The sequence below is a fragment of the Cenococcum geophilum genome, assembly GCF_001692895.1.
Source record: "Cenococcum geophilum 1.58 unplaced genomic scaffold K441scaffold_40, whole genome shotgun sequence".
NCBI classification, from domain to species: Eukaryota; Fungi; Ascomycota; class Dothideomycetes; order Gloniales; family Gloniaceae; genus Cenococcum; species Cenococcum geophilum.
This window is the reverse complement of record NW_027137598.1, coordinates 24,174-36,555: the sequence shown is the minus strand read 5'-3', so window position 1 is coordinate 36,555 and position 12,382 is coordinate 24,174. Positions and strand designations below refer to the sequence as shown.

At 50.2% G+C, this 12,382-nt stretch overlaps 4 protein-coding genes across 4 annotated transcripts; 3 read left to right on the top strand and 1 right to left on the bottom strand.

Annotated features, from left to right (window-relative positions):
- Nucleotides 1-358: 358 nt before the first annotated feature.
- On the top strand, nucleotides 359-3,235 carry K441DRAFT_641690 (NADH-quinone oxidoreductase; the record flags this gene model as incomplete). The annotated part of the gene is made up of 5 exons (XM_067646662.1): nucleotides 359-476; nucleotides 529-552; nucleotides 612-994; nucleotides 1,044-2,632; nucleotides 2,704-3,235. 5 exons carry the CDS (start codon nucleotides 359-361, stop codon nucleotides 2,828-2,830), a joined length of 2,241 nt encoding a protein of 746 aa, XP_067500686.1. The 3' UTR covers nucleotides 2,831-3,235.
- K441DRAFT_698516 (TPT-domain-containing protein) lies at nucleotides 3,148-5,021 on the bottom strand (the record flags this gene model as incomplete). The annotated part of the gene is made up of 2 exons (XM_067653071.1): nucleotides 3,148-4,605; nucleotides 4,662-5,021. The coding sequence occupies 2 exons, from the start codon at nucleotides 5,019-5,021 to the stop codon at nucleotides 3,319-3,321; spliced, it is 1,647 nt and encodes a 548-aa protein (XP_067500685.1). The 3' UTR covers nucleotides 3,148-3,318.
- Nucleotides 5,022-5,395: 374 nt separating this feature from the next.
- Nucleotides 5,396-8,611, top strand: K441DRAFT_664811 (uncharacterized protein). The gene is made up of 7 exons (XM_067649409.1): nucleotides 5,396-5,589; nucleotides 5,646-6,286; nucleotides 6,374-6,818; nucleotides 6,895-7,020; nucleotides 7,110-7,193; nucleotides 7,266-7,885; nucleotides 7,932-8,611. The coding sequence occupies exons 1-7, from the start codon at nucleotides 5,496-5,498 to the stop codon at nucleotides 8,517-8,519; spliced, it is 2,598 nt and encodes an 865-aa protein (XP_067500684.1). The 5' UTR covers nucleotides 5,396-5,495; the 3' UTR covers nucleotides 8,520-8,611.
- Nucleotides 8,612-9,143: 532 nt separating this feature from the next.
- K441DRAFT_641686 (ARM repeat-containing protein) lies at nucleotides 9,144-11,991 on the top strand (the record flags this gene model as incomplete). Its single annotated transcript, XM_067646660.1, has 8 exons — nucleotides 9,144-9,257; nucleotides 9,349-9,447; nucleotides 9,504-9,993; nucleotides 10,105-10,622; nucleotides 10,677-11,303; nucleotides 11,361-11,640; nucleotides 11,697-11,787; nucleotides 11,838-11,991. Coding segments are annotated over 8 exons (2,373 nt in total), but the record flags the coding sequence as incomplete, so codon positions are not given.
- Nucleotides 11,992-12,382: the final 391 nt, after the last annotated feature.

The window sequence follows — 12,382 nt, the reverse complement described above, 5'->3', positions numbered from 1 at the left end:
AATTTAATCTACTGCTTTTACTTAATATAGAAATGTAGCGGCCGTCGGTAAGGAACAGGACTTCATCGGAAACCCTAAGTCCGCTCCAGCTACGGCGCCCAGTGAGTTGCACTCTGGAACACGTAGCAGAGGAAGGTAAGGTAGATGGTAACACAGAATAGCGTCGTCCAAACCTTCCCACAATAAGATGTGTTCGTAAAATGAGTTGAAGAAGAGAAAAGAGAAGCTCGCGAGTAGAATTATTTTGGCATCCGGATTATTTCCGCGCTAGCACCGAAGCGGTGCGAGGGCGAAACTCCAACAACCTGAGGACGTCAATGCTGTTTTGATATCGCTATCGTCACTACACACCGCTGAGATGCTGCGGCAACAACTGCTCCGGGCGCTGAGGAAGCCGAACAGGCTTGCGAGCCTCAATGGCAGCCGGACCTTCGCATCCACGACCTCGAGGCCGGCCGAGGTGGAGCTTACAATAGGTTCGTTTGACTGCTGAATTGAGGCTTGAGGCCCTGCTAACCAGCTTGGTAGATGGAAAAAAAGTATCGATCGAAGGTATGGCGAGTCTTGAGGATTAATAAGGATGATAACTACCGTTCTAACGACTCTGGTAGCTGGTTCTGCCCTGATCCAAGCATGCGAGAAAGCCGGAAGCACAGTCCCGCGATACTGCTACCATGAGAAATTGATGATAGCCGGAAACTGCCGTATGTGCTTAGTGGAAGTGGAAAGGGCACCAAAGCCTGTGGCATCCTGTGCCTGGCCCGTACAGCCCGGCATGGTTGTCAAGACAGATTCTCCGCTCGTCCACAAGGCCCGAGAGGGCGTCATGGAGTTCCTCCTTGCCAACCACCCTCTCGACTGCCCTATCTGCGACCAAGGTGGCGAGTGTGACTTGCAGGATCAATCAATGCGATACGGAGCGGATCGAGGAAGGTTTCACGAAATTGGCGGCAAGCGAGCGGTTGAGGACAAGAACATGGGGCCTCTAATCAAGGTAAACAGTAACGCTACAGTATCGGTAAATGCGGACTGACACTATATAGACATCAATGAACAGGTGTATTCACTGCACGCGATGTGTCCGGTTCGCCAACGACGTTGCGGGAGCTCCTGAGCTTGGATCTACAGGACGCGGCAACGACTTGCAAATCGGAACCTATCTCGAGACCGCCTTGGATACTGAGATGTCTGGCAATGTTATCGACCTCTGCCCTGTTGGTGCGTTGACTTCTAAACCATACGCCTTCAAAGCACGCCCCTGGGAACTATATCACTCGGAATCAATAGATGTGCTAGATGGGTTAGGATCGAATATCAGGGTAGATGCAAGGGGTATCCAGGTCATGAGGATTCTACCCCGTCTGAATGATGATATTAATGAGGAATGGATCAACGATAAGTCCCGCTTCGCTTGTGATGCTCTCAGCACACAGAGGCTGGTCAATCCGCTCATTCGCCGGGATGACACCTTCCAGCCTGCTTCCTGGGAACAAGCACTCGTCGAAATTGGTAATGCATACCAAAGAATAGCTCCCAAGGGCGATGAGTTCAAGGCTATTGCTGGTCAATTGGTGGAAACAGAGGCGTTGGTGGCGATGAAGGATCTTGCCAACAAGTTAGGCTCGGAGAACCTAGCCCTAGATCAACCACGAGGAAGCGAACCTGTTGCTCACGGTATCGACGTCCGCGCAAACTATACCTTCAACTCGAAGATCTACGGTGTTGAACAGGCTGATGCTATCCTCCTGGTCGGTACTAACCCCCGACACGAAGCCGCCGTCCTCAATGCTAGGATCAGGAAGCAGTGGCTACGGTCAGACCTAGAGGTCGGCCTCGTCGGTGAGGACTTCGAGAGCACTTTCGATTATGAGAAGCTTGGGTCTACTACAGCGGATCTAAAGGAGGCCCTTGCAGGTCCATTTGGAAAGAAACTACAGGCTGCCAAAAAGCCCATGATCATTATAGGCAGCGGAGCCGTCGAGCACCCCGACGCCAAAGCCATCTACGAGGTTATTAGCAGCTTCATTGATAAGCATAAGTCAAACTTCATCACACCAGAGTGGAACGGCTATAACGTACTCCAGCGAGCTGCTTCCCGTGCTGGTGCGTACGAGGTCGGCTTCACGGTCCCATCACAAGCCGTCGCCGAAACCAAGCCCAAGTTCATCTGGCTGCTTGGTGCTGACGAGACTAACGAGGCTGAGATCCCGAAGGATGCCTTCGTCGTTTACCAGGGCCACCACGGTGACCGGGGTGCTCAGATCGCAGATGTTGTCCTCCCAGGTGCTGCCTATACCGAGAAATCCGTTACCTACGTCAACACCGAGGGCCGTGTACAGATGACCCGCAACGCCGTCTCTCTCCCTGGCGCCGCAAGGGAAGACTGGAAGATCATCCGTGCTGCTAGCGAGTATCTAGGTGCAGAACTACCGTACGACGATGTTGAGGCACTCCGGGACCGCATGGAGGAGATCTCGCCAGCCCTGCGGCGTTACGATGTCGTTGAGTCGACAAGCATGCCTCAATTGAGCAAGGTACAACTGGTTGATCAAAACAAGGGCACGAAACCAACGAACGAACCGCTGAAGAAGGTTATTGAAAACTTTTTCTTTACCGACTCGATCTCAAGGAAGTATGTTATCCCAAATTTCCCCCAATCTCCGCTAGAGACGTGGTGCGCTTTAGGTGCTAACTTTTACGCAGTTCCCCAACAATGGCGCGCTGCTCCGCGGCCAAGGCTGCAAAGAACCCCGAGACCAACTTCCTGGCGCCCGGCGAACCTAACCCGCAGGTTGGCTATGGACCGCCCCAGTCTGCTGCCACTGCGTAGAGCGAGTGCTTGGTGGGAGTTTGTACAGTTCTTGGGCGTCTCATCACATGTATATAGGTCTAGCTTTTTCTTGAAGTCGCCCGTTTGCCAAATTAGTTTGTGGGGTAATAGTATAGAAAAATATGATTGTACAGATTTCCTTAGCAATGCCCTTGGAGACTTCATTTAGGCCTTTGAGTCACTAACGTGACCTAGCTTACACAAGAACACAAGAGACAGCCTGGCGCTTTAACAACAGCTTTTATTCAGACGTCCCAAGGCACCAGCCCCGAGCTCTAGCAGTTCTATCCCATGCCAATCCCATACACATGTGCAGACATACCACTCGTCCCATCAATCTCTCCCCTCTTATCCTATTCCCTGCAACACATGCACCCAAATCCAGCGTCATTATCCCCCCCCCCCAACGCCATTAAAATGCCATAAGTCTAGTAAAGGATATTTGCTAGAATACAAGAATGCGGAATGCAAGAGAGGCCCGGACCCAATTATGTTACAGCGACCCGCATCCCCGGCGCGCAGCCGACGTCGGCTACGCGCCACGTATCCTCCTGCTTCGTGCCCGGCGGCAGCCAGCGGCCGTTGCTGGCGCCGCGCGGGTAGCTGCCGAGGCCAGCGGCGTCGTTGCGCTTCCCGTGGGCGGAGCCGTTCGCCACGGCGTAGGGGCCTGGCGGGTCCGCGGAGATCGTCTGCGGCGAGGCGGAGAAGGGCGGCAGGGACTTGGTGTCGGTGGCGAGGGGTAGCAGGGTGCCTTGCTGCCGTGATTGCAGCAGCCGCGCTCGTCGGTTGGCTTTTGTGGCGTCGCTGGTTCGGTCGTAGAGGTAGAGGCCGAGGAAAGTCAGGACGATGCCGAAGCCCTGGATGCGCGTCATGCGGTTGCCGAACCAGACAATGGCGAAGGCGATGACGAAGACGCGCTTGATGAGACTAGCGACGGAGTAGGTGACGGGCGAGATCACGGAGAGTAGTACGAAGGCGACGATATTCTGGCCGAAGTGGAAGGTGCCGTTAAAGACGAATTCGAGGGCTAGTCGGCCGTGGTCGAGCGAGCCTGGCCTGTTGGAAAGGTCGACGGAGGCGTCTTGCAGGAAGTCGGAGAGCAGGTGGAAGCCTTCGGACCAGAACCACAGCGGGAAAGTGAAAATGAAGGCGAGGCCGGAAGAGTAGCATAGCAGGTTAAGCTTATCGGGCTTGGTGAATCGATTGGGTGGCATGCCTTCAGCTTCAGCGTCGGCTGCTTCATCGAAGATTTTCTTGGAGACTATGTTTTGGGTCACGAAGAGGATCGCGCTACCGAAGGCGCAGAGGAGGCCCATGAAGTTTGCGGAGAAGTCTGCNGAGCATGCCATTATTACGCCCAAGGTGAGAGGGATCAGAGAGAGATAGGTAGGGATAGAGTAGTGGACGCGGAAAAAGACCCGGTAGGCAAGGACGGTCAGGAGCGGGGACAGCCCCTTGATAGTATGTACAAGGGAGACTGGAATGCGAGACATGGCGTCGGAGCTGAGAATATGCCCACCGATTTGGAAGAGGGTTAGTGGAAGGGTGGTCATGATTAGATCCCTAGTTGGAGGTCTGATTCCGTATTTAAGCGCTGGGATTGCAGTCTTAAGGCGAGGATATCGTTGAGCCACAGCCGCCAGGAATATACACCAAGAGGATACAAAGGCGAATTGGACGAGTGTGAGCGTGACGGGTTTTGGGAGTGCCGTGAGGATAGCTTTAGAAGAGGTATTGGAGAGGATGGAAGTCATGTACCAAACGCCGCAGAGAAGCTATTGGTCGATCAGCAATCGTCCCTGATATCAGAGGGTAATTCTTTCCGGCATACAATTATGCTAGGAGATATAGGGGCCCTCAACGCATCCGCAATCTCATGCGCATTAGCACTGACGCTGGCTCTTCTGGTCCTGATTGTCCGAAATGCTTCACTTAGACTCTTTTGTCGCCCATGCCTGGAGGCCGGAGCCTGAGCGCTGCCATTCGCCCAACCGGATTTCCCATCCTTCCGCGGCTGCCACCTATCTGAAGGAGCAATCCCATTGCTTTTGGGTGTAAGATTTGGGCTCGGTGATCGAGAGGAGCTCTGTCCGTATGGTTCCTCCTCGTGTGTCGGTAGGTGGTCAAGCTGAAATGGCGGAAATTTGTAGGTGACGTTTGAATTCGGCGACAATGGAGAGGCGGCCGCCATTCGGGAAGCGGCTTGAGGGTGCCTTAGAGCCGTTCAAGCCATGGATAATGGAAGAGAAGGGGTATAAAGGTGGCCAAAAGCAAACGATTCTGGCTGGTTGCACGGAATTGTTACACGCGTAAAGAACGGAGTAGCGCAAGCTCAGTCAACCAAGCCGGCCAACAGCGCAGGAGTAATGTAAAACGTTTTGTTGAGGGGGAGTCGAGGGTGGAGTGAGAGTGTTGCCAGATCTCTTGGTAGCTTTGAGATTATTACCCGCGTTCGTAACACTCTGCACAAATGCGGCTTAAGCGCTGTTTTTCAGGTGCTGACGTGATGTCGTATGACAGTTATGCTTGTTCTGACGACTTAGCATTGCGACTACCTTAGATATGATGCTGCATCCCTCGTAAAATGCCCCACGGGAGATATTATTGGCTTTGCTACTTGTATCTTTTTGTTTTTTTTGTAGATGCTCTTCACCATGAGCCAGCAATGATCCCCTTAGGGGCCCAGGAGGACATTCAGCACCCCCTCGCATTCAGCTCAACCTGGCAGATCTTAGGACCGTTTCAGATTGGCACAAGAGGCATGGTCAATTAGATTTTTTTACATTTATATTAGCACCTGCTGATCGTTTTCTAGAAGCGACGTGGGGTTCAGATCCCCTAGACTTCTTCGGCGGGTTCCGAAAGCTAGAATACGAAAAGTATGCACGATATCGAAGTTCCATTGGCACAAATGGAACTGTGAAATGGTCTTTGCTTGAAGCAGATGCTATCGAAATTCATACATCTGGAGCAAGTGCTTCTTTAAACTTGAATTTTCCCCAAGTCAATTGGGCATTACTCCAGAGCGTATATGGATGGGCAGCCTTACAGTATCAGGCTTGGGCGCGAGGAGAAATCTTCGTTTCCGCTGATAGGGCTCAAACTGTGATTATATACACTGATCATGTCCTTGAGTTCTGGATTGACGATTCCCACTATTTTGGAGGTGACTTTTATGCCTTTCGCAGAGCTCCCCTGGTCATCACCCTCGAACCGGGGTCCCACAGAATCGATTTACGTCTTGTGAGGGATGTGCGAGCTATGGGTGGAGTTGGTGAACCTAGCATCAATGCCAAGCTTGACGCGAGATTAGCGTCAGGTCCGTTAGAACTAGCTAAGGATGGTATTCTAATGGCGGATGTAGTAAACGGAACACTAGCAAGTGAATGGGCTTCTGTTATCGTTCGAAATAGCGATTCTAGAGCCATTGAGATCTTAGGCATAGAGTGTTCCGACGTGAGTTTTATCCTTTTCATCAAATTTAAGCTATGTAAAGCCAAGGGAGTAACTGTCACAATATTCCTATAAGCTAATGAAAGTCAGGAATCGACTAGTATCGATTTCCAGAATGCTGACAAATTCATCGTGTCTGCCGGCCAGACACGGCCAATACCATTTCGTGTTTTTTTGCGTAGACTCCATTCATTCATCAAAATCGATATCCAGTACAAGCCAAACAATATTGCAGGGAACGCATCCACCTTAACCGTCTCCCAAGCGTTTACCAAACGTTCGATTTATCACCCCCACAAGATAACATTCCTTCATCCAGGAGGGATTATCTCATATGCAATTCTCCGGCCCCCTTCAGAAAATGCTACTTGCCATTCGAAACAGAATAATTCACTCCCAGTACTCCTCCAACTTCATGGTGCTGGGCTTGAGGCGGATAGCGACCTCGTTACTCATGCCTTAGATCCTTTACCAGATCTTTGTGCTTGGGTGCTTTTCCCAACCGGAGTTACATCGTGGAGTGGTGATGACTGGCGTAAGGAGCAACCTGCATCTTTTTTTTTAATTACCCTTATGGTCAGGCGTTGATACTGACAATAAGCTTACTGTAGATAATTGGGGGTTCGCCGATGTGGAGGCTGCCGTAGCTGCAGTTCCGCACTGGATCAAAGCCGTACAATGGAGGAGTGCTAATTTGGATGTTGACCGGTGGCTTATTAGTGGGCATTCGAACGGAGGTTAGTTTACGCTGGTACTTTTCCAATGGCGCCAGTTCTCATATTCCACCACTTAATTTTCGGTAATGCGGAGTGCTAACTGCAAACAGGTCAAGGTACTTGGTATGCTCTTACACATAAGCCGGATCGAATCATAGGTGCCGCCCCAGTGTCGGGCTATACATCCATTCAGAGTAAGAGCGTCTTTGCCAGCCCCCTTGTGTCTCTTACTTCAACTCAATGGCGATGCCCACATAATGTGACAGACTACGTACCTTACGAACTATGGCAACCAATGGACCCATGTCAATCTACAATTCTTAGTTCGTCGATGAATAGCTACCGCCACGAGCTTCTTGTAGAGAACTGTAAGGGTATTCGCATTTTACAGCAGCATGGTGGAGATGATGACAACGTGCCGCCATATCATTCAAGACTCATGAGCCAGCTTCTGTATCAAGCTAATTCAAGCTCTGAATACTTCGAGCTCGATGGCGAGGGCCACTGGTTTGATGGCGTTATGACTACCAAGCATCTTCGGGAGTTCTACGAGGAACAGGTCCAACGCACTACAAACCTGGCGGAGGCATTGGAGGTATTCAGCATAGTGGTCGCTAATCCTGGGGACATGGGGTTCAAAGGTGGCATTAGAGTGACCCAACTCGAGATTCCCGGTCAGTATGGCAGGATTGAGGTCTCTTTCAACAGCGTCAGTGGTGCTTACACTTTAAAAACATCAAACGTATTGAGTTTCGAGGTGCAATCGAGCTTGATGCGCTTCCCATCTATTTTAATCGACCAGGCCGACGTAGAAGTAACGTTGGGCTCATTAAAGCCACTTCCTAGGCACACTGTGTTCTGGAAGGCTCCTAAAATTGGATGGCGAGTATGTGATCTTCTCTACATGTGCTTTCTCCTACTAATATAAATAGGTGGGTGGTGTGGCTGAGCTTAGTGCCTTCCACCGTCGCGGTCGCCAACTCGGAGCTCTAGATTCCATAATGCGTACGAAAGGTCGCTTTTCAATCCGCCATCACAACGACGATACTTCAGACATTGCGTTACAAATCTCTCGCAACCTCTTGCAATATTTCTCGGCCGACTCCGCGATCAAAAACTCGGCACTGAATGGAGACTACGGTTCAGGAAATGTTTTCACTGTTGCTATTGGCAAAGATGTACACCCTGGCCTGAATTCAAACCATCCCATTCATATCCAAGGGTCAAGTTTAGACATTCGAGATAGTGAAGGTCATCTCAGAAGATACGAAAGTAGTAACGGCCTGGCAGCTATCTTCCTACGGCCACTAGAGGACGAAAAACTCGAGCTTGTTGTGTGGGGAGTAGACAAAGATAGCCTCACACTTGCTGCACGTCTAGTTCCAATGTTAACAGGAGTTGGGCAACCGGATTTTGTAGTACTGAGTGGAAGCTGTCGGTGGAAAGGGGCAGGTGGAGCAGTTGCGATGGGCTTTTTGGATTATTCGTGGAATGTGACGAAGACATCATTCTTCGTGTGAAATCGCATGGCTATTTGTGGTAGAGTCGAAGATGTAAAACGGGAATAACCCGAGGAAGTCGTTTGGTGAATCGTGAAAGAAATCGTCTCGCGTCACACTGCGATGTATAAAACTGACCCGCCCGCTTCTTCTCTCCAACCACCCACCACTTTCCTTTGGCCCACCTTCCATCTTTTTACTATCTTTGCTTTGCGACTTCCTCTAATTTTGAATTTACAGCTACATACAGTCGGAGCGGTGTCCGATAATCGCCGTGGGTCGACGGCAGGAGGCTTCTACAACTTTGGTCAACCTTTCATCCACTTCACACCCCTGCCAGCTCTTTCCAACTTTGACGGCGGCAACTTCTTGGACTGCCAAACCGATAATCCTGATTATATTTGTTCATTTTGTATTGCCTTCTTTCTTCCTTGTACCACTTCATCTGCATTAGCAATCTACCAACGTTGCCTCGACTCATTGAACAGCTCATCAAGTCAGGCCAAGGACGCGTGCACATTTCGACTGCTCACTGCTCACATCTTAGAACAACATCTCAAATTCCTTTCAATCTCGTCAGCTCACAAGCAACGGAACGCTTATCTTCCACATATTTCACCAATTCTCTTGTGAAAGTGCATTAACATGAGCGTCAACATATCTTGTGACGGCTCACCAACCCCTCGAAAGAACTCGTCTCGCTTTTCAGTTCATGAGGGCTTGACTATCGACACTTCGCTAGAGATGTTAGGCACTGCAGTATGCTACAACCCCAACCTTCTCGTTCTCGTGTCATATCACGCATTTAACCCTTTTTTCTAAATTAACTTCCGGTTCACAGGGCATCAAGCGTACTAACTCCACTTTGAATGAGAGGCCATTGGCATTAAAGACGTCAAAGCTCAGCAACCAGCAGTCACGCACTGTAAGCTGCAAGGCCTCTTTTAAGGTCAGGGACATTCATTCACTTCCTCTGCATTGACACATCACTGACCGATCTGGAAGCAGAAGGTCGAGCCCACTTCAGTCCCCCTTGATACCACGGAATCCCTCATGGACAACCTTATGGCGCGTCTATCAGAACAATCAGCTTTACTGGACAAACAAAAGAAGGCTTTGGCATCCACAGACAACGACAACACGAACTTGAATCTGCCATCTAGAGATTACGACACCTCTTCCAGCGGATCAATCCAAATTACACCAGCCAGTGACAAGTTTGTCACCACACCAACAACCGACCCAGACATGTCAGTTACTACGCCTGACGCGGCCAAAATGCTCCGGCTTAGAAAAGAGCTTGAAGCTGCAAAGAACAAGATTGCCTGTATGGATCGAGAGCTGCATGCTACTCGCATCACCAAGTCCACACTCGACCAAGCCATGGGTACTCCATCTGAAGTTGATTATACCCACTATAAGGGCGATGTAACCGAGCAGACCATTAGCAAACTTCAGAATGCCTTGAACGCCTCTACTCGGTCCAACGCCGGCCGTCAAGACAACTGGCCCTTGCAAGAAGATGCTCGTTCGGAAACCAGCGAAGCCCTCTCTAAGGACGCATTCAACCGTGGTCAGGGTCTTTGGGGCAACGGGATGAGACAAGGCTTTGCACTCAACGCCACCGCTCCTGTTAATCAGCAGTATCCGGCGCCAATGAACGATTGGAATAACAACTCTGCTCGCCCTTTCTACAATGGCAACATGAATGTGGGCATGAATCCCCAAGCTTTTGCTCCGGCTCAGACGCAGCAGGGCCCTTCATCCGGCCACTCTCATGTTGGCAATTTCCGTGGGAACACTCAGTTCTTGAACGAGCCTGCGCATTTCCCACTGGACCAAGGCTTGCGTAGAGGTATAAACCTTCCTAGTCGGCCGGGTTCGTCCTTTGAGCCTCGTTACGATCAATGGGGTTCGTACCCGGCTAGCATTGCCTCTGCAGATGGAGCGGGAGGCTTAAGTCCAACTCTAGCACCTTTGACATTCCCTTCGCTGGGCATGTACACGCAGGCCAATCCAATCACGTACCAGCCCCGTCCTATTGGGAGCATGGGAACTCATCTGTCTCCTGAAGCAGCCGAGTTTAGTGTAGACGCGATGACGCCGACACCGTGGAATACTCAGGTGAATCAGGACTCTTTATTAGCTAACGCTCTAACTAAACTCAATCTCGATCAGCCGATTTCTGAATCTGGTGTTACTTATGTTGCTCATGTCGAACCGATGAATTATCGTCGCCTCCTTGACCGCAACATGAACTGCAATTGGAAGTACATTGTGGATAAGATTGTCTGCAACAACGACCAACAGGCGTCTATATTTCTACAGCAGAAGCTGAAGGTTGGCACTACTGAACAAAAGTTCGAAATTGTTGAGGCAATCATTGCCCAAGCCTACCTCCTGATGGTCAACCGCTTTGGCAACTTTCTCGTCCAGCGTTGCTTTGAGCATGGGACCCCGGAACAGGTCATCGCTATTGCAAATGCTATTCGTGGAAACACTCTCGCTCTCAGCATGGATGCATTTGGATGTCATGTTATCCAGAAAGCATTTGATGCTGTGCCTGAAGAATACAAAGCAATCATGGTTCATGAACTTCTCCGTCGCATCCCAGAGACAGTTATTCACCGCTATGCATGCCACGTCTGGCAGAAGCTCTTTGAGCTGCGCTGGAGTGACTCTCCTCCACAGATCATGAAATATGTCAATGAGGCCCTCCGTGGTATGTGGCATGAAGTGGCGTTGGGTGAGACCGGGAGTTTAGTCGTCCAAAACATCTTCGAAAACTGTCTCGAAGAAGACAAGGTTTGTTGCTTTCTTGTGTCTCTTGGCCAGTCCAACTAATCTAATCCCGTTTTCTAGCGTCCCTGCATCAACGAGGTTCTTGCTAGCATTGATGTCATCTCTCACGGTCAATTTGGCAACTGGTGTATCCAACATATCTGCGAGCATGGTGCTCCAGCTGATCGTAGCCGTGCTATTGGCCATATTCTCCGCTTTGCTACCGAGTACAGTATGGATCAATACGCCTCCAAAGTCATTGAGAAATGCCTCAAGATTGGCGGCAATGAGTTCCTTGACCGCTACCTTGAACGGGTCTGCGAAGGCCGCCCTGATCGTCCTCGCATGCCACTCATCGACAGTAAGACTAATGAAGATCGCCCTAGAATTGTAGCCAATATGCTAACAATTGAGCAGTTGCCGGTGATCAGTTTGGTAATTACCTTGTTCAATATGTCTTGACTCACTGCGGTTCTCAACATCGCGAAGTTGTTGCAATGCATATTCGGTAAGTCTCCCTCACGATGTTATGAGGCTGTGGCTAATGAGACTGCGTAGCAAGCACATGGTTTCTCTTCGTGGCTCTAAGTACGGCTCTCGTGTTGCTATGCTTTGTTGCAACCCTGCCTTTGCTACGAGACCTGGCCCTCCGGCAGGCATGCAGCTCAACCGCTACAACAACAACACCTCTAGCCGTGGCGCCTACGGAGCTACTTTCCGCTAAAGCCGCGATAAAAAGTCTAGCTCTAAAACTCTTTGTTTACCCGTTTGGCAACACACTCGTTCCGATCTTTCCGGTGTACCAGTCATTGATATGTACCACTTAAAATCTCATGTCAAAAATGCTTACGCCAAATTTGTTCTTAGCCATCCCTTCTTTCTCGGGAGGTCGTCTTGGTGTACGAATTAGGCCTCCGCCTTGATACATATCTACTGATCGATCGGTTAGCTACTTCATCTCAGCGCTTGGGATATCGCGTAAAAGCCTATAATTCTACTGGTTGCAATGTTTGGGTTGGTACATATCTTCCTGGAAAATACCTTTACCCTCTGGCATAAAATCATATTCCCTTTGTGTCTTAATGGCATCTCTCTTCACCAAC